Source organism: Theropithecus gelada, chromosome 16 (genome assembly GCF_003255815.1).
Source record: "Theropithecus gelada isolate Dixy chromosome 16, Tgel_1.0, whole genome shotgun sequence".
NCBI lineage: Eukaryota > Metazoa > Chordata > Mammalia > Primates > Cercopithecidae > Theropithecus > Theropithecus gelada.
Window position 1 is genome coordinate 29,177,771 of NC_037684.1, and position 23,560 is coordinate 29,201,330.

A 23,560-nucleotide genomic window follows, 5' to 3' on the forward strand; every position below is an offset into this window, starting at 1 on the left:
AATACAAGATGAGTTAATGATCAGAATAGTCCTGTAGGCAGCTGGAATTTGGTGTCTCTGAGGACTTCTGACAGGCTGGTACAACATGCTCTGAACTGGAGGAGAAATAGCTAAAGCATGTGTTCACCAACCCCTACTCATTTGTTGAGTGCTATTCCGAGAGGCTTTAACTCTACAGTCCAGAGCTTGCCCCTTGGCTAGAGAAACTCTTCAAGAAGAGAGTTCCAGTTGCTTGCTCTAAGAAACCACCATTGTATATTAGAATAAAGTGTGCTGAGGAAATAGAGGTGGTGCCCCTGAAATTACATGCTGTGGTCTTCTCCTCTGCAGAGAAGAACAACAGAAAAATGACTGGTAATGACCACACCCAAAAAAGAAAAATAATGAGACACAGTATCTGTATATTTCTATGCCTGAAAATTTATTTAATATTTATTTAGGTAAATATTTGTTTAAAATGGAGTAGCTCCATATGAGAAATTATGGCAGAGAGCAAATATTTCAATTAAGATAGTTGACAGATTTTGGAGCAAATTACAACCCATGTTCATTCGGTAGAGAGGTAAAATGTAGGGGGAGCATATATTTGGAGGCCAGATTCAATCTAAGAATTGGTTGGAACTGAAGTTTTCCAACTAGCTTCCCATGACTCAGCTCATAGATGAGCTACATCAAGAATGCTGGTTGATGAGAATCGGGTGAGTCCAGATGAGAGTCTCAGCAGCAAGAAGCACTACAGCAGGTTGGTCAGCAGCACGTGGTCTGGCAGCAGTTGGGACGGCAGCAACTGGACACACAGCAGTTGGGTTGAAAACACTGAGTTCTGCAGCAGGTGGTCTGGCAGCAGCTGGGGTGGCAGCAACTGGAGATGCAGCAGGAGGGCCTGAAGCAGCTGAAGCCACAGGAGGAGGAGCTACTGCTGCTGGAGATACTGCAGGAAGGATGGCAGTAGCTGGAAATGCAACAGCTAGGGTGGCAGCAGGTGGTCCTGCAGCAGATTGTTTGCCAGAAGATGGGCTAGCAGCACAGAGACTGGCCACATGGGGACCTGTAGCAGCTGGACACACAGCAGCTGGGGCGGCAGCAGGTGGTCCTGCAGCAGGTGGTCTGGCAACACTGGGGCCTGCAGCAGCTGGACACACAGCAGCTGGGGCGGCAGCAGGTGGGCTGGCAGCACACAGACTGGCAGCACTGGGGCCTGCAGCAGCTGGGGCGGCAGCAGGTGGTCCTACAGCAGGTAGTCTGGCAGCACTGGGGTCTGCAGCAGCTGGACACACAGCAACTGGGACGGCAGCAGCTGGACACACAGCAGCTGGGGCGGCAGCAGGTGGTCCTGCAGCAGGTAGTCTGGCAGCACTGGGGCCTGCAACAGCTGGACACACAGCAACCAGGGCGGCAGCAGGTGGTCCTGCAGCAGGTGGTCTGGCAGCAGCTGGGGCGGCAGCAGGTGGGCTGGCAGCACACAGATTGGCAGCACTGGGGCCTGCAGCAGCTGGACACACAGCAGCTGGGGCGGCAGCAGGTGGTCCTGCAGCAGGTGGTCTGGCAGCAGCTGGGGCGGCAGCAGTTCTCTAGGCCACAGCCCTGGTCAGAGCACACAGAGCCACAACAGGAGCTGACCATGGTGTCAGAGGGTGGAGGTTCTGGGTGGGTTTCCAGAAAGGAGGGTTTGGAAGGTTTGGAAGTCTCCTTGCCCCAGATAATCTTTTATACCCTGCTAAGGCCTGATGTCATCAGATGCAGCACTCTTTCCTTGTTGTTGTTGGTCCTGATAAGCAGGCAATTATCAAATTAGGCAAGTTTGTTTTTCTGCTTAAATTTGTCAACATGGAGGAAAGCATTATTTCCTTCCCCTGGTGTGTTAGGATTCCTCAGGTCAGCTCTTCTTGAACAACCTCTTGTGTGCCTCTTGCTGTAGCTTCCTCCTAGAGCTGCCATGTGACATCTGCCTGTAGGTACCATGCGCTGAAGCCTCATTTTCCTGAATACATTATGTCTGACCTTGGGTGATTTTAATTCTTCTAGGCCCATAATTTTCTTTTGGTGATTCAGGAGGAGAAAGCTGTGCTTTAATCTCATGGCATGTTTGTTATGAAGCAAGTGGGCAATGAAGGTTTGAATGTGAATCAGGTGACCAGTGGCATGAAAACACAAATACTATTAGGATGCATTCCTTGCCACCTTCCATACAATGAATCATGACCCATTTTCTAGACATTCTGATGGGGAAAGCAGAATTGTTTTAAGGTGGACACCTAAGTCATGAATTATTGATGCTTCTTTGTCTTGAGAAACAACACTCCAAAACTCAGTTGCAGGGCCTTTAGTGGAAATTGGCTACAGAGATCAGTTATACTAAAAGGTTCAGGTCCCTCCGCTCTCTGCTCTGAGGGGCTGATTTTCCTTCTGACTTTTCCTTCCTGTCTCTCTGGCTTTAACAGTTGCATTGAGTCATCTCCTTTATTTCTAAGGTTTACTTGCCAATCTAAGGTAAAGGACCTAGTATCCTTGCTATATCTATATCTATATATATATACACACACACACATATATATTTATATATTATATATAAATATACACACATACCTACACACACATACATACACATATATATAAACACATATATGCATATATATATGTATATACACACACATACACATTATGTCTGACCTTGAGTGATTTTAATTATTCTAGACCCATAATTTTCTTTTTGATGTGTCTGTGTATATATGTATATACATGATGTATATGTGTATATATATACATCAGTATATATATATGTGTGTGTGTATATATATACACACATACACATATACATCAGTATATATACACACACACACACACACACACACACACACACAGGCTTGAGGGAATATATATATTCCCTCAAAGGACCTTAGGAATATATATGCATGTGTATATATAGTACTTTATATATAGGTAATATAGGAATATATATATTTATATATTTATGAATATATAATGCATATTCCTCATATGTTTGTATTTAGTAATATATAAATATATATCCTATATATAACAACATATTTAGGAATATATATTTACCTTTATTTTATTACATTTATTTAGGAATATGTATTTACCTTTATCTCCTAAGGCCCTTTACCTTAGGAATATTATACACACACACACACACACACACACACACACACACACACTCCCCCAAACCTGGGTGTTAAGGAAACCCAAGGAAGAAGGCAGAAACTCCCTGTCTTTGTGTCACCCTCCACTTTAGCATGCTCTTGGTTAGCAATTTCTGTCTGGACTGGCCTCTCCGAGGATACTATGGACACCTCAACTCTGCTGAGGCTCTTTGCATAAAACATGCTCATCAAAATATCTGGGGGCCGTGAAGGAAAGAAAAAGTGAATATACCAAATGGCAGAACCATGGTTCCAAAACAACAGAAATACTCTCACAAGGAATCAAACCTAACAATATGAAGTATCAGAACCAATTGTAGATCAAAAGAGTGGTTACTAATGCCACATGGCAAACGAGATTCGGGAGGAGTGAATATATCTTAATTTATAGGGAGTATTTATTTAACTACGCACACACCCTAATGTTTTGTCCACTCTTAGCACACTTTCACTAGATAAAATATTACAGGTTGAGGACATCTTATGTGAATATCGGAAATCTGAAATGCTCCAAAACACGAAACTTTTTGAGTACCTATATGATGCTCAAAGAAAATGCCCAATAGAACATTTAGGATTTCAGGGTTTTGCATTAAGGATGCTCAACAAGTATAATGCAAATATTCCAACTCTGAAAAAACTTGAAATTTGAAACATGTCTGGTGCCAAGCATTTCAGATATGGGGTACTCAACCTGGATCACCACTATGAGCCCTATTACTCCAGGCATGCGGTGGAAAGACAGGTTGAGAACTTCTTGTCTAGAAACAACCACTGTATGTGTCTAAGAAGACCTTGAAGCAGTTTATGATGAGGACCACTTAAGTGTTTCACACTCTAGTAACCTCAGTATAACCAAGTTCACACTTACGGCCAACCACTTACTGCCACTAACGCTGTGTTAACTCCTGCATGCAAACTTGAAACATTCATGAAAGTGGGACATTTACTAATGTAGATGTGGCATTTCTAATCCTCCCAGAGAGTTCGGAACACATCTGGAAAATGCATTTCAATCCAGGCTAGAAGGATAAAGATAAATTGGGGTTTATGAAAAGCAAAGTTGCTCTGAGGGTGACGTTATGATCAGTGAGGAACAAATGGAAATGCTTTGGAAATTTAACCTAAAAAGGAGAAAACTGGAGCAAAGCAAAGGCAGTGCAGCCTGAAGGGCCTCTGTATGAGAATGGACTTCCTCAAATGGCTGTCATGGGCTGATACAGGATAGGGAAGATAGGATGTTCCTAGGGAGAAACAAAATCTGACTCACCATGAGGAAGGTGCTTTATGAAATGGGCTGCCTCTAGAGATAATCAGGGGATGGGTTCCAGTGTGAGCTGGTGTTGCTGACTGAGCCACATGCAAGAGCCAGATGGAGGGAATTGGATGAAATTACTTTGAGCTTCCCTCCCTGCATTCAGGTGCATGTAAGTCTAATAAATGGAAAATGATGTTGTTATATTGTTAACCAGTTTCTACTGCTGCCCTGTTCCTGATTTCCAGGCTTACACAAACAGGATAACAATCTGGCTCCTGAGTGGGCCCCTGCTTCAGCACCGGCTGGTGTTCTGAGCCTGCACTGGCTCTGATGTACCCAGACGCAGAATCGTATTGAGGTCCTGAGCCTTTTTCCTCAGTCAGAGTGAACAGAAGCAGGTTCCAAGCTGTTACGGGGTTAAAACCCTGGTGAGCCCCTTTATGGTATAAGAGAACAACTCTAAGATTTCCTCGAGACCTTGAATTACGGGAAAAGAATTATACGCTTGAGGAACCCTGATGACGGGTGCCTACTGATGACTCAGTGGAGATCACTTTTATTTACATTAATTGAGTTTTTTTTCTTTGTAAGGTGAGTGTGTGTGTTTTACTTAATATAAGTTTGCATTATGTTTAGAAATCTCTCATGATTTCTTCTAGTACTTTAGCACTTTCATTTTCCCCAGCTTTATTGAGGTATAGTTGGCAAATACAATTTAACATATATCAAGTGTACAACATGATGCCTTGATATGCATATATTGTGAGCTGATTATCACAACCAAGTTAGTTAATAACCTATCACCTAACATAGTTACTATTTTCTGTGTGTGTAATGAGAACAATTAAGATCTACTTTTTCAGAAAATTTCAAGTACTCAATACAGTATTATTAACTATAATCACCATGCTAGTTACTAGATCCCTAGAACTTAGAACCAATGTCAGATTTTGGGATTTGACATGTACTATGGTCCTATGAGAAGTGACCACTGAGGGAAACTGAGTGAAGGGTACAGGAACTTTGTCTTATTCAACTTCATGTTAACCTATAGTTATTTCAAAATCTATAGTTATTTACAAAAAGTAAAAAAAAAAAAATACAACAGAGGCTAATTGGTAGTAAAAGAGAGCCTGCTTGTGTTTGTCAATCAGGCATCTTTATCTCATTGACATTTTGTGATTACCTTCATGCATTTTTGAGTTATTATGATCCTTTCTTAAGAGAAAAGTAATCCTAGGTTGACAGAGTTTAAATACCATGTCTGAGATCATATGCAGTACAGTCAGGATTCAGCCTCAACTCTGCATAATTCTCAAGTCCACAGAATATACTCTACACTGAGCTGCTTCTGTTTAAATTAGTTTAAATCACATCATGGGAGGTAGTTTATTAAAAACAATGTTTTGTGCTGGCAGTTATATTCCACAGCTTTCATACTATATGTGTTAGGTTCAAAAATGTTTCTTAAATTCTTCTCCTGTTTCTACTATGAGACTGAATTCTGGCTTGGATAAAATCTCATTGGAGAATGCCAATCGAATGTTTTAATTGTGAGGGTATTTGACAACATGTACTCCTGTGTTGTGCAGAAAAAGAGACAGAAATACATACCATTGTATTAATAACAAATGAAAAGAGATAAGCATTTTTGGTGCTTTTGAACACTATGAAGTTTTATTGAGGAACATCAAACAATTCCACATAAAAATTGATTCGACAGAATAACATTAGAAAGAAACATCTAGAAGGGTAACATTTGAAATTTTATGTATATTGAATTAGAATAAAGAATTCTAAAACATGTGATGTGGAATTTGCCTGTAAATTCAGATTCAATAGTAATAAAAAGCTTCTATAAAAGAGAATAAATACTAATAAAGAGACTGGGCTTTTTCAAATCAGTCCATGCCTCTGTTTTCATGACATCAGGAAGTCCCCAAGTTCTCTGAATAGACGCTTTCTGCCTGAACTGAAGGATGGGGGAAAGAAGGTGCACAAATCCAGAGCAGGTCACTCAGCAGCAAGAACTGCCACAGCAGATGGGGCGGAAGCAGGTTGTTCTACAGCAGGTGGTCTGGCAGCAGGAAGGGCGGCAGCAGCCGGACGCATAGCAGTTGGGTCTACAGCAGCTGGAAATACAGCAGGAGGGCCGGCAGCAGGTGGGCAGGCAGCACACAGACTGACAGCACTGGGGCCTATAGCAGCTGGAAATACAGCAGCTGGGGCGGCAGCAGGTGGTCCTGCAGCAGGAAGTCTGGCAGCAACTGGGTCTGCAGCAGCTGGAGATACAGCAGGAAGGCCTGCAGCAACTGGAAATGCAGCAGCTGGGGCGGCAGCAGGTGGGCTGGCAGCAGCTGGAGATACAGCAGCTGGGGCGGCAGCAGGTGGTCCTGCAGCAGGTGGTCTGGCAGCAGCTGGGTCTGCAGCAGCTGGAGATACAGCAGGAAGGCCTGCAGCAACTGGAAATGCAGCAGCTGGGGCGGCAGCAGGTGGTCCTGCAGCAGGAAGTCTGGCAGCAGCTGGGGCGGCAGCAGGTGGGCTGGCAGCACACGGACTGGCAGCACTGGGGCCTGCAGCAGCTGGACACACAGCAGCTGGGGCGGCAGCAGGTGGTCCTGCAGCAGGTGGTCTGGCAGCAGCTGGGGCGGCAGCAGCTCTCCTGGCAGAGATCTTGACCACAGCTCTGGTCAGAGCAGACAGAGCCACAACAAGAGTTGTTCATGGTGTCAGAGGGTGGAGTTTCTGGGTAGGTTTCCAGGAGAATGAGGTTCTGGAGTTTAGACGTCTCCTTGAGCCACAGCCTCTTATATACTGCCCCAGTTTCCTGTTGTCACTATATTTTTCTTGTTTTTGTTTATTTAGTTGTTAAATACTTATCAGATTACACATTAATGTTTGTCCATTTAATGGTTTAAAATCACTGGGAAGAAAATACTCTTGTCCAGATGTAATAAGATCTATACCATCTACTTTTCCTCGATTCTCACCTCAATGGCATCTTCTAGACTAAAATTATCTTCCTCTTCCTCCACACAGGGCTATCAAGTGATGCTTTGCATTTGGAATTACATTTCTCACTCTCTTTTCCTGTACCCCCACCAGAATGAGATTTAGTCAGTTACACTACCAATTACACGTTTCTTCCAACGACCAAGGGAGAGGAAAGCCCTTCTGCTCAGTGTGGCATCTGGCCTGGGATGAGAAGAAAACGTCCTATATTGTGTGTCATTTTTGAGCAATAAGGAAAGAGATAGCTCTTCCTTTATGTGACCTTGATCACCTCTACACCACTGGAATGGTTTCCCCGGATGTTTCAAACTTTGGGTCCTGTCCTACATCCTTAAATTTCGGTAGGCTACTCATCTGGATAGCTGGTGTTACTAAAAGGTCCTAGTTTCTTAAGTTCTCACTTTGCTGTCTTACAGGTTTGTGTCATGTCTCTCCAGCTGGTCTCTTGGATTCTAGAAGACATAGCCTCATTTTTATTCCTCATCTCATTTTTAATTTTGAATATTTTTCAGTACAGCAAAAATGTTGAATGTTCAGAACTTGCATCTCATCAGAACTGAGTTCCAGTGCTGGGAAATTACCAGATTCATTTTTTCAATCAATCTGAAATGTCAGAAGACTTCAGCAGACTCCAGCTTACTGAATTAAGATTTTGCCTTATCCCCTAGTTAGTAGTGGGCAAACTCAGGCATGCCTTAGAATCATCTGGATGGCTTGTCAAAACACAGATTGCGAGGCCTACTTTCAGAGTTTCTGACTGCTGGGGAGAGACTTAGTTGTAAGAAGTGCCCAGATGATGTAAATGCTGAAGGTTCGATGGCCACACGCAGACACCTCTTGCTTTATTCTGTTCATTCAAGCTTTACAGAAGCACCTGGCTCAAGGTCCTGCCTTGTTTATAAAACAGAGGTGTTAAATGGATAATCTGAGAGACACAAGTTGCCAGCCATTGGGATTACAAATATGATGTAGATTCTCCTTCATGGGAGCCCACAGTTTACTAGAAGGAACACACAAACACACACACACACACACACACACACACACATGCACAGTATTATACTGTGATAAAGTAACCTCAAAGGAGCTCATCATAGTTTAATTAAAAGAATCATACTTAGAACAAATTAGCAAACATGACAATTTGCTGGATTAATTAATAAATAAATATTTTAATTTAGTTTGTATTTATTTTTATGATATCATAAAATTTATATACACTGAAAATGAACAAATCCCAAATGTACTGTTTGATGAGTTTTGATAAACGGGTACATCCTTGTAACCCCCACACCTATCAAGATAGAGAATGACATCGTTTGGCTGTGTCCCCACCCAAATCTCATCTTGAATTGTAGCTCCCGTACTCCCCATGTGTGGTGCTGTGGTATCACGGGAGGGAACCGGTGGGAGGTAATTGAATCAAGGGGGCTGATTTTTCCCATGCTCTTCTCATAATAGTGAATAAGCCTCGTGAGATCTGATGGTTTTATGAAGACCAGTTCCCCTGCACATGCTTTTTGCCTCTGCCGTGTAAGAGGTGCCTTTGCTCCTCCTTCACCTTCTGCCATGATTGTGAGGCCTCCCCTGCCATGTGGAACTGTGAGTCTTTTTTAGAGACTCACAGTTAAACCTCTTTTTCTTTATAAATTACCCAGTCTCTGGTATTTCTTCATGCAGTATGAAAATGGATGAGTACTGAGAACATCTTCATTATACTAGAAAATTCCCAAATGTCACTTCAGTAAACTCATCACTTCATAGAGGCAGCCATATGGGGAAATTATTAGCCATGTTCTAATAATTTTTCCACCATAGGTTAGTTTTGATTTGAAAATTCAAACAAATAATATTCAGCATAATTGTTTTTTTCTGTCTGTCATCTTTGCCTTGGTATGTGGCTGTGAGAGTCACAATGTTGATGCATGCATCACTAGTTCATTCAGAGCTATACTAATGATGGGCAGGGCTTCATTTTAACTGTACCAGCCAATGTCATGGTAGGGTCACCAACTGTTTCTCATTGCCCAGTCTGAGGGCATTCCCTGAACTCAGGGCTCTCATTGCTAAAACTAGGAAGTCCCAAGAAGTAAGAGACAAGTTGTTCACTCTATGATGGCGTCCTTAAATGTCTTAGTTAAGATCATTAAAGACCAAGCACCTTGCAATATTTCTATCACATTAACTTGTTTAGCAAACACTTGATTTACGAGTCTTTACTTTGTGCTGTGTTTGCAAAGCTGGAGAAGGTGAAAGATTGAAACAATTGTATTGTGAAACTACATGGAGTCCTGAAGAGGGAGGTGTTTATTTGATTTGCTGTATATCAGCGGCTGAGGAAAAATTTAAAAAAATAAAAGAAAAAGGTTTTGACTATGAGGGGAGAGGTTTCTATATAAATTTATGGAAAACCCTATCACCACAGCTACAAAGGCAGGCACATTCTGAATGTAGGGAAATGTATGGAGAATCACAACCCCTCATCCACGGGTTCTACAAGTTGGTTGAATATTAGAGTCACTCAGGGAGTGTTAAAAACTACTGATGCCTGACTCTTGCTCAGAAACATTCTGACTAACTGCTGTGGGTTATGGCCTGGGCACCAGAATTTTTCAAGTTTCTCAGGTAAAGGGCAGCCAAGCTTGAGACCCATCTGCTTAAACTGTCTGTATGACATACATTGTATAATATTCAATTGGGAACAGAAGCAACTAAAATAATTAAAATACAATTGGTAGTATCTATATAGTAGAGAAAATGATACTGGATTTTAAACACTGAATTTGAAGTATTGTAAACTAAAACACTGATAATTATCTTTGCTCTTTTAGATGACTCTGATACCAAAACCGACAATCCCACATGGATGATAATGGAGCAATAGGGCATGAACCACCATGGGAAATTCCTATAGACAGCACACTGGATTTTTACAAAATGAGCCTCAAAAGCAGGCGAGATGTCTGTCATTTCATGTATTTGCTGCTAAATTCTATTCACCGTCTGGTGAAGCATACTTGATATTAACTTGAGGACCACACACACAAGTTATGCCAAGTCTATCTAAACTGTTCTTCTTTTATTATATGGAGTAGTAGAAGGAGTGTAAGTTTTTCTTTCATATTCATTTTTAAATTTTAAACTAATTTTATTGTTGTCTTTTTAGAAGTTCATGATAAAAGACGTCACTTAGGTAAACATCAAGGAAATTAGAAGGAAGTGAACTCAACTGATATTTGCAATCAACACTGAAGAACATGTGTTGTGTTTACCCCGCAACCTGGACACATCCTTTAAAGAATGACATGGGAAATGGGCTTCTCTTGTCAGGTATCGCATCTGTTATGTTAGTGCTCTGACATTTTTGGAATGAAAACCTAGTATGCACTTTGGAGATAAAATGTAATTTCATTAGGTGAGTTACTGTGACTTAGTTATAAGACTGTGAAATACATAGAGAGGCCTGCAAAAAGCATGTCTAATTGATAGATAAATTACCATATTTCCCATTCAATTAAGTTCCTATTTATAATAAAAATGAAATTGTATTAAAATATTTAAGAATAAGCATTAAACCATGTTACCATTCTTGGTATGAAGTGGTATGTGTAATTAGAGCAATATTTAAAATAATATGAATACCCATATGCCATTCGGGAAATCTCTTTGTTCTAAACTGTCTTCAATCACTGCTTTATCTTGACTTTTAAAATTTAAATACGATGAGTATTTCAGTTCACCTTGGATTTTAAAAAAACTTTTTAAGTGAAAAACACATATACTAAAAATGTATAACATATATACATTAATTAATTATTGATATAACGAATAATTATTAAGCAAGCATGTATGTACCCAAAGCCTTCGTCAAGAAATAGAATCTTGTCATCCATAAGAGGTGCTCCTATATATCTTTTCTTGACTGTATCTCCCTCCCCCCATTCTAGAGGTAATCACTATTCTGATTTTAAATCTTTCTACTGTTTTTTTATAATTTTTCAACCTAGATATGCATCCATAATAATACAGTTTATTTTCCCACATTTTAAAATGTAATCTAAATGGAATCATAGTATGTGTATTTTGTGTTTTGATTATCTTGCTCAACATTGTGTAAGAGCTGGGGCAGCAGCCTCTAAGTTAGCCCCATTATTTTCACTTCCTGGAGCTCACGGTCTTAAGTAGTTCCAACCCTTTGAGCAACTTACTTCTAACCAACATCATATGGTACATTGAATGATTAAGTTATCTTACAAAAGATTGTTACTTTCTTCTTGTTGGCCAGCTCTGGTTTGCTCTCACGCTCACTCTCATTGGGTTTGATGAAGCCAGCTGCTGTAAGAGACAGTGATCCATGTGGTAACAACTCGAAGACAGCCCCCATCCAACAGCCCACAAGGAACTGAGGCTCCCTCTAATTGTCCTTGGGAGCTGAATCCTGTCAACAACCACATAGTGAGCCTGGGTGTAGCTGCTTCCTAGTTGAGGCTTTAGATGAGACTCTAGTAACAGTGAACACCTTGATTACAGTCTTGAAAAACACTATGACGTAGAGAACATAGGTAAGGCATGCCTGAATTCTTGATCCACAGAAGCTGTGAGATAATGTGTGTTGTTTTAAGCTGTAAGTTGTGAAGTGATAATATAAGGCAACAGTAGATAACTAGTATAGATTTATCTGGTAACACACAGCCCATGGAAGAAGAGGAAGGGATCAAAAGGTGCAGAGAAGGGAGACCGAGGTGGGTGGATCACGTGGTCAGGAGATCGAGACTATCCTGGCTAACATGGTGAAACCCCATCTCTACTAAAAATACAAAAAGTTAGCTGAGCGTGGTGGCATGCACCTGTAGTCCCAGCTACTCCGGAGGCTGAGGCAGGAGAATTGCTTGAACCTGGGAGGCAGAGGTTGCAGTGAGCCGAGATCTAGCCACTGCACCCCAGTCTGGGAGACAGAGCAAGACTCTATCTCAAAATAAATAAAAAGTACAGAGAAGTGGAAATATTAAAATAGCTCTGGTCTTAAGGCCAAGCAGCTGACTATGTTTCGAGGGTGAGTCTTGGAGACACTCTGTTTACTAAAGCACTAAGGAATGAGCAGGTAAGAGAGTAACCAGCATCAATGAGAAATTTAGGAGTGCCTATTCCATAAGGTCAGCATTTGTGATAAAAAGTTTTGTTATAGAACTAAGCTTCCCAAGAGTAATGGGGATGATAAGATCTCAGAATAGCATAGCCAGGAGGCAACATTTAACTTTAAGAATTAGTGTAGGTATAATTATATGATATGCAGCAAGTGAAGAATGGCAAACTAGGCAGAGTATTTTGTGACTTACAGAGATCTATGATTATGGACTACAGAACATGGTGGTACTCAGAATAGGACATAGGTGGCCAAAAAGGCATAGGAATAGCTGTAGACTCTGTGGATCAATATCTATATCTATACTCATATCTATATCTATATCCATAGCTAGCTACATCTATATCTATATAATCTATATCCACAGCTGACCCTTGAACAGCATGGGTTTGAACAACATGGGTCCTCTTATACATGGATTTTCTTCTGCCTCTGTCACTTCTCAGACAGCAACATCAACCCCTCCTCTTCCTCATTCTACTCTCAGCCTAATCAACATGAAGGTGACCAAGATAAATACCTTTATGATGATCCACTTCCACTTAGTAAACAGTAAATATATTTTCTCCTCCTTGTGATGTTCCTGGTAACATTTTTTCTTCTCTAACTTACATTAATGTAAGAATACAGAATACAATACATATAACACATAAAATGTGTGTTGATTGTTTAAGTTTTCTGTAAGGCTCTGGTCAACAATAGGTTATTAGTAACTGAGTTTTGGGAAAGTCAAAGTTATTCTTTAATTTTTGGTTGCACAGGATATTGGCACTACTAACACTTGTCTCATTTGAGGGCCAACTGTATATCTGTATCTCCATCTGTGTATATTTCAAGAGCTTAAGATTCAACGAGCAAAAAGATAAGTTGCTCCAATGGAAATTCATAATCCTTTATCCAGTTTCCAGATGTGAGTTGATTATTGGACCTAGAATGTATCAACTAAAGGAGAGGCCAGTCCTCCCAAAAACGGGGTCACAGTAAATAGTAGCCTCACTAGTCCTTTCCCATAGATACCCACAGCCATCTTCTCAGGGGAAAGTAGAATACCCATGCATTTGGATGCTGTTGGATACCAGATCTGAGTTGACATTGAAAGCTGGAAACCCAAAATGTGAACACAAACCCCATTAGGATCTCATAATCATGGTCAGAAAATAAATGGAGTCTTGGTGCAGGTTAGTCTTACAGTAGTTTCACAGGGTGCACAGACCCACCATGGGGTCATTTACCCAGTTCTCCAATGTAGAGTTCACCAGTAACCTTCCTTGACCTACGGAGTAAGAATTATTACAATAGGAAAGTCCCAATGGAAGCTCGTTACATTATCTGGGACCTCTCACACATTCTCCACACAAACGAGTGGATAAAAGCAAGAAATTAGAGACATATTCAAGACTTTAAAATGCAGGAGAGGTGAATACTGCCTTCATATGATTCACTAGTTCAGACCCAACAAAAACCATCTAGATCATGGCAGATGACAGTGGATGAATGCAAACCCTATCAAATAAAAATGTAATTATAGTCAATGTGATTGATGCATGTAGAATCGTTTCTGGGGCAAATGAGCACAGTCTCCAATATGGGGTATGTGGCAACCAAACTGGCAAATATATGCTTTTCAATAACCACCAGGAAGCAGCATAATAAGTGAATCCATTTCACCTGGAACAGACAGTGGTGGTAACACTCTGTGCTGAACCAGGGATATGTTAATTCTCCTGATCTTTGTCACAGTATCATCTCAAAAGATCTAGGCGTTGTGAACATCCTACAATACAGCATGTTGACCCACAATATTGATAATGCCATGTGAATCAGACTTGATGAACATGAAATATGAATTCTGTGGAGATCTTGCTAAGATCCATGTGCTCTAGAAGAGAAGAGACAAGGATTCCAGAGGCTGCCACACTGGTAATATTTTTAAGCATCATGTCTAGAGCATACCAGGACACCACTGCTGAATATCCGACCTGCCAGCAAGAGAGCAGCCCGGAGTCTCTCATAACGTACCATCTTATGAGGGGATCAGCCAGTTACTTGCTGTTGATGGAATTGACATACAGTCAGGCGATGAGTGCTTCAGCCAGCACTGTTACATGGGGGCCCAAGAGAACTTGATGTGGCAGTGTGGAATCCTACCTAACTTCACCTTTGGCTAATCAACCCCATATGGAGCACAAGGTATGTAGCAGTGGGCAGGTAACCATAGATACCCTGTTATCCACCCTGTTATCCACAGTATACTTTATCCTGCACTACCCAGAAACAGCTGAACGGATAGTGTGATGCAACCACCTCTTGAAGCCGTAACAGAGATCCCAGCTTAGAGATGACACCCTGTGAGGTGGAGTGCTGTTCTTTGGGATGCAGTAAGAATTATTACACCAATCACCATCACATGGTAGTGTGTCCACAATAGGTAAAATACATTAATACAGAAAACCAACATGTGGAAAGAGGAGTTGCTCACTCACCTTCATGCCCTGTGAGCCACCTGAGGGAATTTATGCTCCCTCCCAAATAACTATAAGTTTTATGGAGAGGTCCTAGCTCCAAGAGGGGAGGAGCCACCTCCAGGAGGCATAGTAAGGATTTAATTGGAATTAAAGCTATGGTTGTTAGCATAAAGAAAAGAGCTATTCCCACTGGCAATTGGCCTCATCATCATGAGGAAGCAGGACCGCTGTTATGCCAATGGGGATAGGGTGGAATATATTTAGCACTTAAGTGATCCCCTGGGGCATGCTTGGTGCTTCTACTTCCAGCCTTGACTGCAAATGAGCAAGTTCAAGGGCTCAAGCCTGATAGGGACACAATAACCAAGGCTCAGAGCTCTCAGGATGAGGACTCGGATTACCCTACCAAGCAAGTGACCTAGACCAGAAGCGGGGGTGCCCGTGACCCCTCCTCTCATACATTTCTCTAGAAACTGTGACCAACCAGTTGGAGTGAGCCTAACGAGAGAAACAGCTGGAGCTAAGCAGTGCCAGGGGTGGACTACAGGGCTCCCTATCCTGATCCCATTTGCCAGAAAGATGCCCCATCCCCAAGCTAGTGTAAGTAGGACAGCCAGTGGCTTCCTGTGTTCGCCTGCACGCTTCTCCAGGTAGTTGTCCTCAGCCTCCAGGAGCCACCTCATCTGGAGGTTTCTGCCCTCTCTGCATCCTCTTCCTCTCCCATGGGTGGCCCATAGCTGGTGGTAACTGATGTAGGATTGCAAAGTTCCAACTACCTTGCCTCTCAGAAAGATGGGTCTGTAATACCATTCACATTCTAGAGCCTCCTGTGGGGTCAAATGAGAATAAAATCCTTTTGGGCTTAGCCTCTTCTACAATCCTATTCTGTTTCCCACAGTTCCTTACTGATTTCTCCTGAGAGCATTTTCTTATAAAAATCACTCGTGCAAACATCCTGGTTTTAGGTCTTTCTTTGGTGCCTCCAACTTAGCAGCACGGCTCAGGGTGAAACCTTTTTCAATATAGCCTTTTTTAGGATAAGAATCACCAACATAGTGGTTGTGTCCTATCCCTCAGATAAAATGATGTGGAAGAAAAAAACAATCGAAGACAACTAGTTTCAAAGCCAATGTGCATATTGAAATAAACACTTTAAAAATTAAAATGCTTAACAGAAGACCAAAAAAGTAAATGAACAAATAATAGAAAAACATTTTAATGCACAAAAACTGAAAAGCAAAAAAAAAAAAAAAAAACCAGCAAAATGTTCAGAGGTGTCCATTCAGGTGACAATAAACTCAAGAGTTGACCAAAATCTATGGTAACCATTCATATTGCACACAAACATTTTGAAGGACACTGATAGTGAGATTGGGAATACTGCTGTTTTAGACTGTGTGCCCTCTGGAGCAAACCCACAGAAGAGGATCTGAGAACATGTAGTATATTTGGGCAATTAACCTAAGAAACACCGGAGGAAACTTGAGAAATGACCCTGGGAAGGAGGGAAAGTCATTATGGAGTGAGTTCCTGATCAGAATGTTCCTGTAGGCATCTGGAATAAATCCCAATGAGGACCTCTGGAACACTGGTTTGACATACCCTCCACTGGAGGGAAACAAGTCAGGGCATACATCACCAACTCCCACTCATTCTCTGAGTGCTGTTCCTAGAGGCTTTAAGTCTCCAGCCCAGAGTTTGCTCCTTTATCCAGAGAAAGTCCCCAGGCAGAGTTCCAGGTGCCTGCTCTAAGGAACCATTTTCCTGTATTTGAATGGAGAGTGCTGATAGAACAGAGGTGGAGCCCCTGATATCATCTGCTGTGGTCTTCTCCCTCTGCAGGGAAGAACAGCAGAAAATTTGACGGGTAAGGACGAGAATTCAAGAAGGAAAAATAATGAGACACAATGCCCGTATATTATTTGTATGCCTCAAAAATTAAAATTTATTTAAGATAGAGGAATAGCTCCACGTGATAAATTATGGTAGAGAGCAAATATTTCAATTCAGGGAACATGGGGGTTGACATATTTCAGAGAAAATTCAAACTTGTATTCATTTGGTAGAGGGTAGCAACATAGTGTTGGGTGAGCATATTTGGAGGCCAAACGCAATCCAAGAATTGGTTGGAACTGAGGTTGTCCAGGTGGCCTTGCATGATTCAGTTCACAGGTGGACTCTATCAAGAATGCTGGTGAATAAAGGCAGGTGAGTGTAGGTGAGGGCATCAGCAACAAGAGCCACTAGAGCAGGTGGGGCGGCAGCAGCTGGACACACAGCAGCTGGGGCGGCAGCAGGTGGTCCTGCAGCAGGTGGTCTGGCAGCAGCTGGGGCGGCAGCAGGTGGGCTGGCAGCACACAGACTGGCAGCACTGGGGTCTGCAGCAGCTGGACACACAGCAGCTGGGGCGGCAGCAAGTGGTTCTGCAGCAAGTGGTCTGACAGCAGCTGGGGCGGCAGCAGGTGGGCTGGCAGCACACAGACTGGCAGCACTGGGGCCTGCAGCAGCTGGACACACAGCAGCTGGGGCGGCAGCAGCTGGAGATGCAGCAGCTGGGGCGGCAGCAGGTGGGCTGGCAGCACACAGACTGGCAGCACTGGGGCCTGCAGCAGCTGGACACACAGCAGCTGGGGCGGCAGCAGGTGGGCTGGCAGCACACAGACTGGCAGCACTGGGGCCTGCAGCAGCTGGACACACAGCAGCTGGGGCGGCAGCAGCTAGAGATGCAGCAGCTGGGGCGGCAGCAGGTGGGCTGGCAGCACACAGACTGGCAGCACTGGGGTCTGCAGCAGCTGGACACACAGCAGCTGGGGCGGCAGCAGGTGGTCCTGCAGCAGGTGGTCTGACAGCAGCTGGGACGGCAGCAGTTCTCTAGGCCACAGCCCTGGTCAGAGCACACAGAGCCACAACAGGAGTTGACCATGGTGTCAGAGGGTGGAGGTTCTGGGTGAGTTTCCAGGAAGATGGGTTTGGAAGGTTTGGAAGTTTTCTTGCCCCAGATCCTCTTTTATACCCTGCTAAGGCCTGATGTCATCAGCTGCAGCACTCTTTCCTTGTTGTTGGTGGTCCTGATAAGCAGGCAATTATCAAATTAGGCAAGTTTGTTGTTCTGGTTAACTTCATCCACACAGATGGAAACACTATCTCCTTTCCCTAATGTGTTAGGGCTCCTCAGCTCAGCTCTTCCTGAACCAACCCCTGTGGTAACTCTCTTACTGTAACTTCCTCCTAGAGCTGCCATGTGACATCTGCCTGTGAGCACATACTATGTGCTTCAGCCTCATTTGCTTCACACATCATGACTACTCTTGGGTGATTACTATTCTTACAGGCCCACAACTCTTCTTGGTGACTCAGGAGGATAAAACTACATTTTAGTCTGATGGCTCGTTCATTATGGGTCAGATGGCCTGTGAAGGTTTCAGTGTGAAACAGATGACCACTGGTGTGAGAACAAGAACACTGTAGGACCTATCCCTTTTCCATCTTCTGCACTCTGAATTTTCTAGACCTTCTGATGAGAAATACAGAGCTGTTTTAAGGTGGACAACTAAGCTGTGAAAGTTTGATGTTTCCTTTTCCACAGAAACAACCCTCCAAAATTCAGATTCAGGGTCTCTTGTGGAATGTTGGCTTCAGAGAACAGCTATACTAAAAGGTCCAAGTCCCTCATTTTTTTGCTCCCTGGGTCAGATTTTCCTTGTGACTTTGCCTTTCTGCGTTCCTAGCTCTAACAGAGCACATGAACTCATCTCCCCAGGTTCCAAAATTTTCTTGCCAACCCAAGTTGGATGACTCAGTATCCTTGTCTTGCTCTAATTCACTCCCAGCCCTCTTGCTTTCTCTGTTGAATTGCTGGGCCTTGAAGATGCCCTATATTCTGCTGCTTCCTTATAGAAGTTGCTGATCCAGTTTCACACTTTGCATCTTTGCTTTCAAAAAATAAATCAATGAAGAGAGAGAAAGAAAGCAGAAAACAGATATCAAGAACAAAGGATATCAGCCTATATTTTTTCATGTAGGGATGGCTGACTATCATTTCAAAAATGTGCAATGTTGTCAATTCGTCAACTCATCCCACCCTTGAGGAGTCAAGGAACCTAGGGAAGGGGGTGGAAAAATGTCTGACTCACCATGATGGAGATGTTTTATGAACTGAGCCGCCTCTGCAGATAATCAGGGGAGGGGTTTCAGTGTAAGCTGGTGTTTCTAAGGGAGATCCAAGAGCCAGATGGAAGGGATTGGATGAATGATAGAGATTCCCTTTCTGCTCTCAGTTGCTTACAAGTCTAATAAATCAAATTGTGGTGTTCTTACAATGCTGCTATGTTCCTGGCCAGTTCCTACTCCTTCCCTGTCCCTAATTTCCAGGTGATTCAACTGGGGTGAAAACAACCTGGGCTCCCAAGTGGACCCCTGCTTGGTGTGCTGGCTGGTGTTCTGAGCCTGCACTGTTCTCTGGCTCTGATGTACCCAGCCATCGTATTTTATTAAGGGACGAAAGTGGTTTCCATGATGCTGTGGGATTAAGACCCTGTGAGCCCCATTGTGGTGTACGAGAACAACTCTAAGATTTCCAGGAGACCTTGTATTCTGGAAAAGAATCATGCCCTTGAGAAGCCGTGACGATTGGTGCCTGCTGATGACTCAGTAGAGATCACTTTATACTATTTATTATTCTTTATGATGTGTGTGTGTGTGTGTGTGTGTGTGTTTTCCTTAAGATAAATTTAGTTTATGCTTTGGAATCTCTCATGATTTCTTCTAGTACTTTAACAATTTCATGTTTTCTACCTCTACTGAGCTGCAATTGAAATATAAAATTGTATGTATATAAGGCATACACCCTGATGCTCTGATATGTATATATTATGAAATTATTACCACAATCAAATTAGTTAACACCTCCACCACTTTACATAGTTACCATTTTTTTGAGTGTGTATAGTGAGAACATTTAAGATCTACTCTTTCAGCAAATTTCAAATATACAATACAGTGTAATTAACTATAGTCACCATGCTGTACATTAGATCCTCAGAACCTATTCATCTTATAAATGAATATTTTCTCCCTTTGACCAACATTTCCTCATTTCCTCTATCCACAACCTTTGACAATCACCATTCTACCCTCTGTTTCTATGAGTTTTTAGATTCCACATGTGAATGAGATGATTTGTCTTTCATTGTCTGACCTATTTCACTTAGCTTAATGTCCTCGAGGTCCATCCATGTTGTCCCAAATGACAGGATTTTCTTCATTTCTTGGCTAATAATATTTCGGTGTATGTGTGTGTGTTTGTGTGTGTGTGTAAAATCCTTGCAATCTCACATTGGTGTTTGTGCCTTTGAGGACAGTCTCCTCTTCTACACTTTACAAGTTCCCTTCAGCAGGAAAAGGCTCTCAGCAGTCAGCCCAGCCTGGGATTCTGGACGGTGAAGCTGGTAGCATTTGTGAACAGGCAGGGCTTACTCTTGGGGGTCTCTGGGTGGGTAAAACTCCTGCCCAGGCCCTGAGGTTCAGTGGGGCTGCTGCCTGGGCTTTTGTTGATGTGTGGCTACTGGCTGGGATCCATGGCTAGGTGTGGTCACTGAACAGTTTCATTTTTACGTTGAATATTTTATCTGAATGAAATTTGTTTTGATTTAACAAATGAAATTCTCTCCTTTTTTCTTCATTCTGTCCATCTTTCATTCATTTCTTTTATTCTTTCTTCCTTTTTTCCCTTTCCTTCTTTCTTTGTTCCGGAATTTGACTACCTGTTTTATAGTATATTTGAAATAATCCTTTCCATACTGCTTTTAAGACACTAGCTTTAGGATATAATTAATTTGTATAGACTTTCAAGTCCATTTCTGGACTCTATTTGATGGCAAACTTCACTGTTTGAAAATCTCTGGGTTAGATATCTCTAACGTGACTTCCAGTTTACAAACCTATACATTTATGACTTTTTTTTATTCCCTTTTACTTGATGACTCATTGTTATCCTTTATCCCTGCTATCCATGTTCATGCTCATCTTTTAAAATGTATAATTGTCCTCAGGTTCAGTCATGTAAAATCCCATTTTTAAGAGTATGGATTCCTATAAGACATAGTAATTTTCCCTACATGCTCATCCTAGGAGAGAAACAATTCAAAATAAAATACCCAGCCACAAATACCTGAAAGACATTTCTGTCTTACATAAATTATGACTTAAAAGAGTGATATAAACTCTTCAAAAATTCTTTTTCCCAACAACCATATTACCAGGTTAGTGCTAAATGCACCGAAGTCCTCTAAATATTAGCCATAATTACATAGGCCACAGGAATAAATACAACCTGCATTTTTATACTTCTGGCAACGCATTTTGCCTGTTTTGTGCCTATGTTCATTTCAAAATTTAACTGAGACATAAGCTAATGTTTACCCAGAAAAGTGTATTTAGATTATCATAAGAAAAGAGTGATACCCTTACAAGAAAGACTAAAATGTTAGAACTCTTTCGTCCACAAAGAAATAGAAGGTTGGCTAAGAAACTCTTAACAGCCTTGGCTAGGCACGGTGGCTCACGCCTGTAATCCCAGTACTTTGGGAGGCCGAGGTGGGCGAATCACAAAGTCAGGAGATCAAGACCATCCTGGCTAACACGGTGAAACCCTTTCTCTACTAAAACTACAAAAAAATTAGCCAGGCATGGTGGCGGGCACCTGTAGTCCCAGCTACTCAGGAGGCTGAGACAGGAGAATGGCGTGAACCCAGGAGTCGGAGCTTGCAATGAGCAGCCATCGTGCCACTGCACTCCAGCCTGGGCAACAGAGCGAGACTCCATCTAAAAAAAAAGAAACTCTTAAAAGCCTTAAAGCCAAGAGATAAAGAGAATAAAGATAAATTTACTAAATCCAAGAATACCAAGAATACTGCTATTCAACAGCGTGTCTTGCAACTAAAAAGCAGCAAATTTTACCCACAAGTAGGAAGCCGCAATACATTTTTCTAAATAAATAAATTTTAAAATTTGACCTTGAAGCAGCCAAGTTGCCCTTCAACAGGAAAATGATTGAACAAACCAAACTATGCTGCACCCATATCTTGGAATACTACTAAGCAATAAAAAGGAACAAACGAAAGCAAACGTTTTATTGCTAATAAGCAATAAAAAGGAAAAAACAAATGATACACTCAATAACTTGGATGATATCAAGGGAATTATGCAGGCTCAAAAGAAAGTCAATAACCAAAGATTAAATACTATAAGAGTCCATATATACATCATCTTTGAAATAAAATGATAGAGATGGAGAACAGAATGATGGTTGCCAGGTGTTGGGACGATGAGTGGACGGGTGTGAGTACGGCCTTATGGAGACAAAACTGGTCTGTATCTAGATCGTGATGGTGGTTACATAAATCTATACACATAATTGCATAGAACTACACACATACACATACACGCACACATGCGAGAACAGGTAATACTAGCAGAATCAGAACATGTTCTGTGGATTGTACCAATGTCAATTTCCGGGACTTGACATATACTACAGTAATCAAAGATGTGACTATTGGGGAAACTTGGTGAAAGGTACATGGTACTTTGTCATACTTTCTTTTATTCAACTTCATGTTAATGTGTAGCTATTTCAAAATAAAAAGTTTAAAAAAAACAAATTAATTGGAGGTAAAAGAAAGCATGCTTTTATTTGTCTGCCTGGCACCTTTATCTCACTGAATTTTTTTTTTTTTTTTTTTTTTTGAGATGGAGTCTCTCTCTGTCACCATGCTGGCGTGCAGTGGCGTGATCTCGGCTCACTGCAATCTCTGCCTCCCAGGTTCAAGCGATTCTCCTGCCTCAGCCTCCTGAGTGGCTGGGACTACAGGTGCCCACCACCACACCCAGCTAATTTTTGTATTTTTAGTAGAGACAGGGTTTCACCTTGTTAACCAGGATGGTCTCAATCTCTTGACCTTGATCTCACTGAATTTTTATGTCAACCTTAATAGACTTTTGTGTTGTTGTGATCCTTTCTTTAGAGGAAAGAATCCTAGATTGAAGAGTTGAAGTAACATGTCCAAGATCATAGTTGTTATGCAGCACAGAGTTCAACCTCAGCTGTAATTCCAAAGTCCATGGAATATCCTCTGCACTGAACTTCCTCTATTTAAATTGGCTTAAATTAATTAATGAATGTAGCTTATTAAGGACTTTTTTGGTGGCACTTGCAATCCATAGCCCTCACGTTACATGTGTTAGGTTGAAATATGCCTTTTTAAAATTCTTTTCCTACTACTACCATGAGACTTAATTCTGGCTTTGATTAAAATTTCACTGGTGCATACCAATTTAATGTTTTAATTATAAAGGCCCCTGACATGTATTGCTCTGTGGTGCAGAAAAAGAAATGTACATAGACCATTTTATTAATAAGAAATAATGAGAGATGAGCAATTTTCATGCCTTTGATAGCTAAGAAGTTTTATTGGGGAATATCAAGCAATTTCAAAGAAAATGCATTCCACAGAAAAAT

General features: G+C 41.8%; 4 protein-coding genes across 17 annotated transcripts in view; 1 reads left to right on the plus strand and 3 right to left on the minus strand.

Moving 5' to 3' along the window:
* The window catches only part of LOC112609465 (keratin-associated protein 4-4-like), a 100,599-nt gene that overhangs the window by 55,760 nt on the left and 21,279 nt on the right, over positions 1-23,560 (plus strand). The window lies entirely within an intron of this gene.
* LOC112609464 (keratin-associated protein 4-12-like) lies at positions 748-1,623 on the minus strand. 7 transcript variants are annotated; one of them, XM_025362258.1, is made up of 3 exons: positions 1,304-1,623; positions 1,066-1,228; positions 748-837 (listed from the first exon to the last, which is right to left on the minus strand). In XM_025362258.1, exons 1-3 carry the CDS (start codon positions 1,621-1,623, stop codon positions 748-750), a joined length of 573 nt encoding a protein of 190 aa, XP_025218043.1. The 7 variants fall into 7 exon arrangements, with proteins under 7 accessions (XP_025218043.1, XP_025218041.1, XP_025218042.1 ...); XM_025362256.1 differs by having other exon boundaries at positions 1,066-1,258; XM_025362257.1 differs by having other exon boundaries at positions 1,066-1,198; positions 1,253-1,623.
* On the minus strand, positions 6,078-7,147 carry LOC112609461 (keratin-associated protein 4-2-like). 2 transcript variants are annotated; one of them, XM_025362245.1, is made up of 2 exons: positions 6,726-7,147; positions 6,440-6,620 (listed from the first exon to the last, which is right to left on the minus strand). In XM_025362245.1, exons 1-2 carry the CDS (start codon positions 7,145-7,147, stop codon positions 6,440-6,442), a joined length of 603 nt encoding a protein of 200 aa, XP_025218030.1. The 2 variants fall into 2 exon arrangements, with proteins under 2 accessions (XP_025218029.1, XP_025218030.1); XM_025362244.1 differs by having other exon boundaries at positions 6,078-7,147.
* LOC112609463 (keratin-associated protein 4-2) lies at positions 17,270-17,965 on the minus strand. Of its 7 annotated transcripts, none has more exons than XM_025362252.1 (2): positions 17,841-17,965; positions 17,270-17,744 (listed from the first exon to the last, which is right to left on the minus strand). In XM_025362252.1, exons 1-2 carry the CDS (start codon positions 17,963-17,965, stop codon positions 17,270-17,272), a joined length of 600 nt encoding a protein of 199 aa, XP_025218037.1. The 7 variants fall into 7 exon arrangements, with proteins under 7 accessions (XP_025218037.1, XP_025218032.1, XP_025218038.1 ...); XM_025362247.1 differs by having other exon boundaries at positions 17,270-17,774; positions 17,820-17,965; XM_025362253.1 differs by having other exon boundaries at positions 17,270-17,524; positions 17,807-17,965.

Bases quoted from the DNA above. Each gene is read 5' to 3' on its own strand.
- LOC112609464 (XM_025362254.1), bottom strand. From the start codon at position 1,623: ATGGTCAGCTCCTGTTGTGGCTCTGTGTGCTCTGACCAGGGCTGTGGC. The intron at 838-1,065 runs GTGTCCAGCTGC...AGCTGCTGCCAG, and splicing joins GCTGCCGCCCCAGCTGCTGT to ACCACCTGCTGCAGAACTCA.
- LOC112609461 (XM_025362244.1), bottom strand. From the start codon at position 7,147: ATGAACAACTCTTGTTGTGGCTCTGTCTGCTCTGACCAGAGCTGTGGT.
- LOC112609463 (XM_025362246.1), bottom strand. From the start codon at position 17,965: ATGGTCAACTCCTGTTGTGGCTCTGTGTGCTCTGACCAGGGCTGTGGC.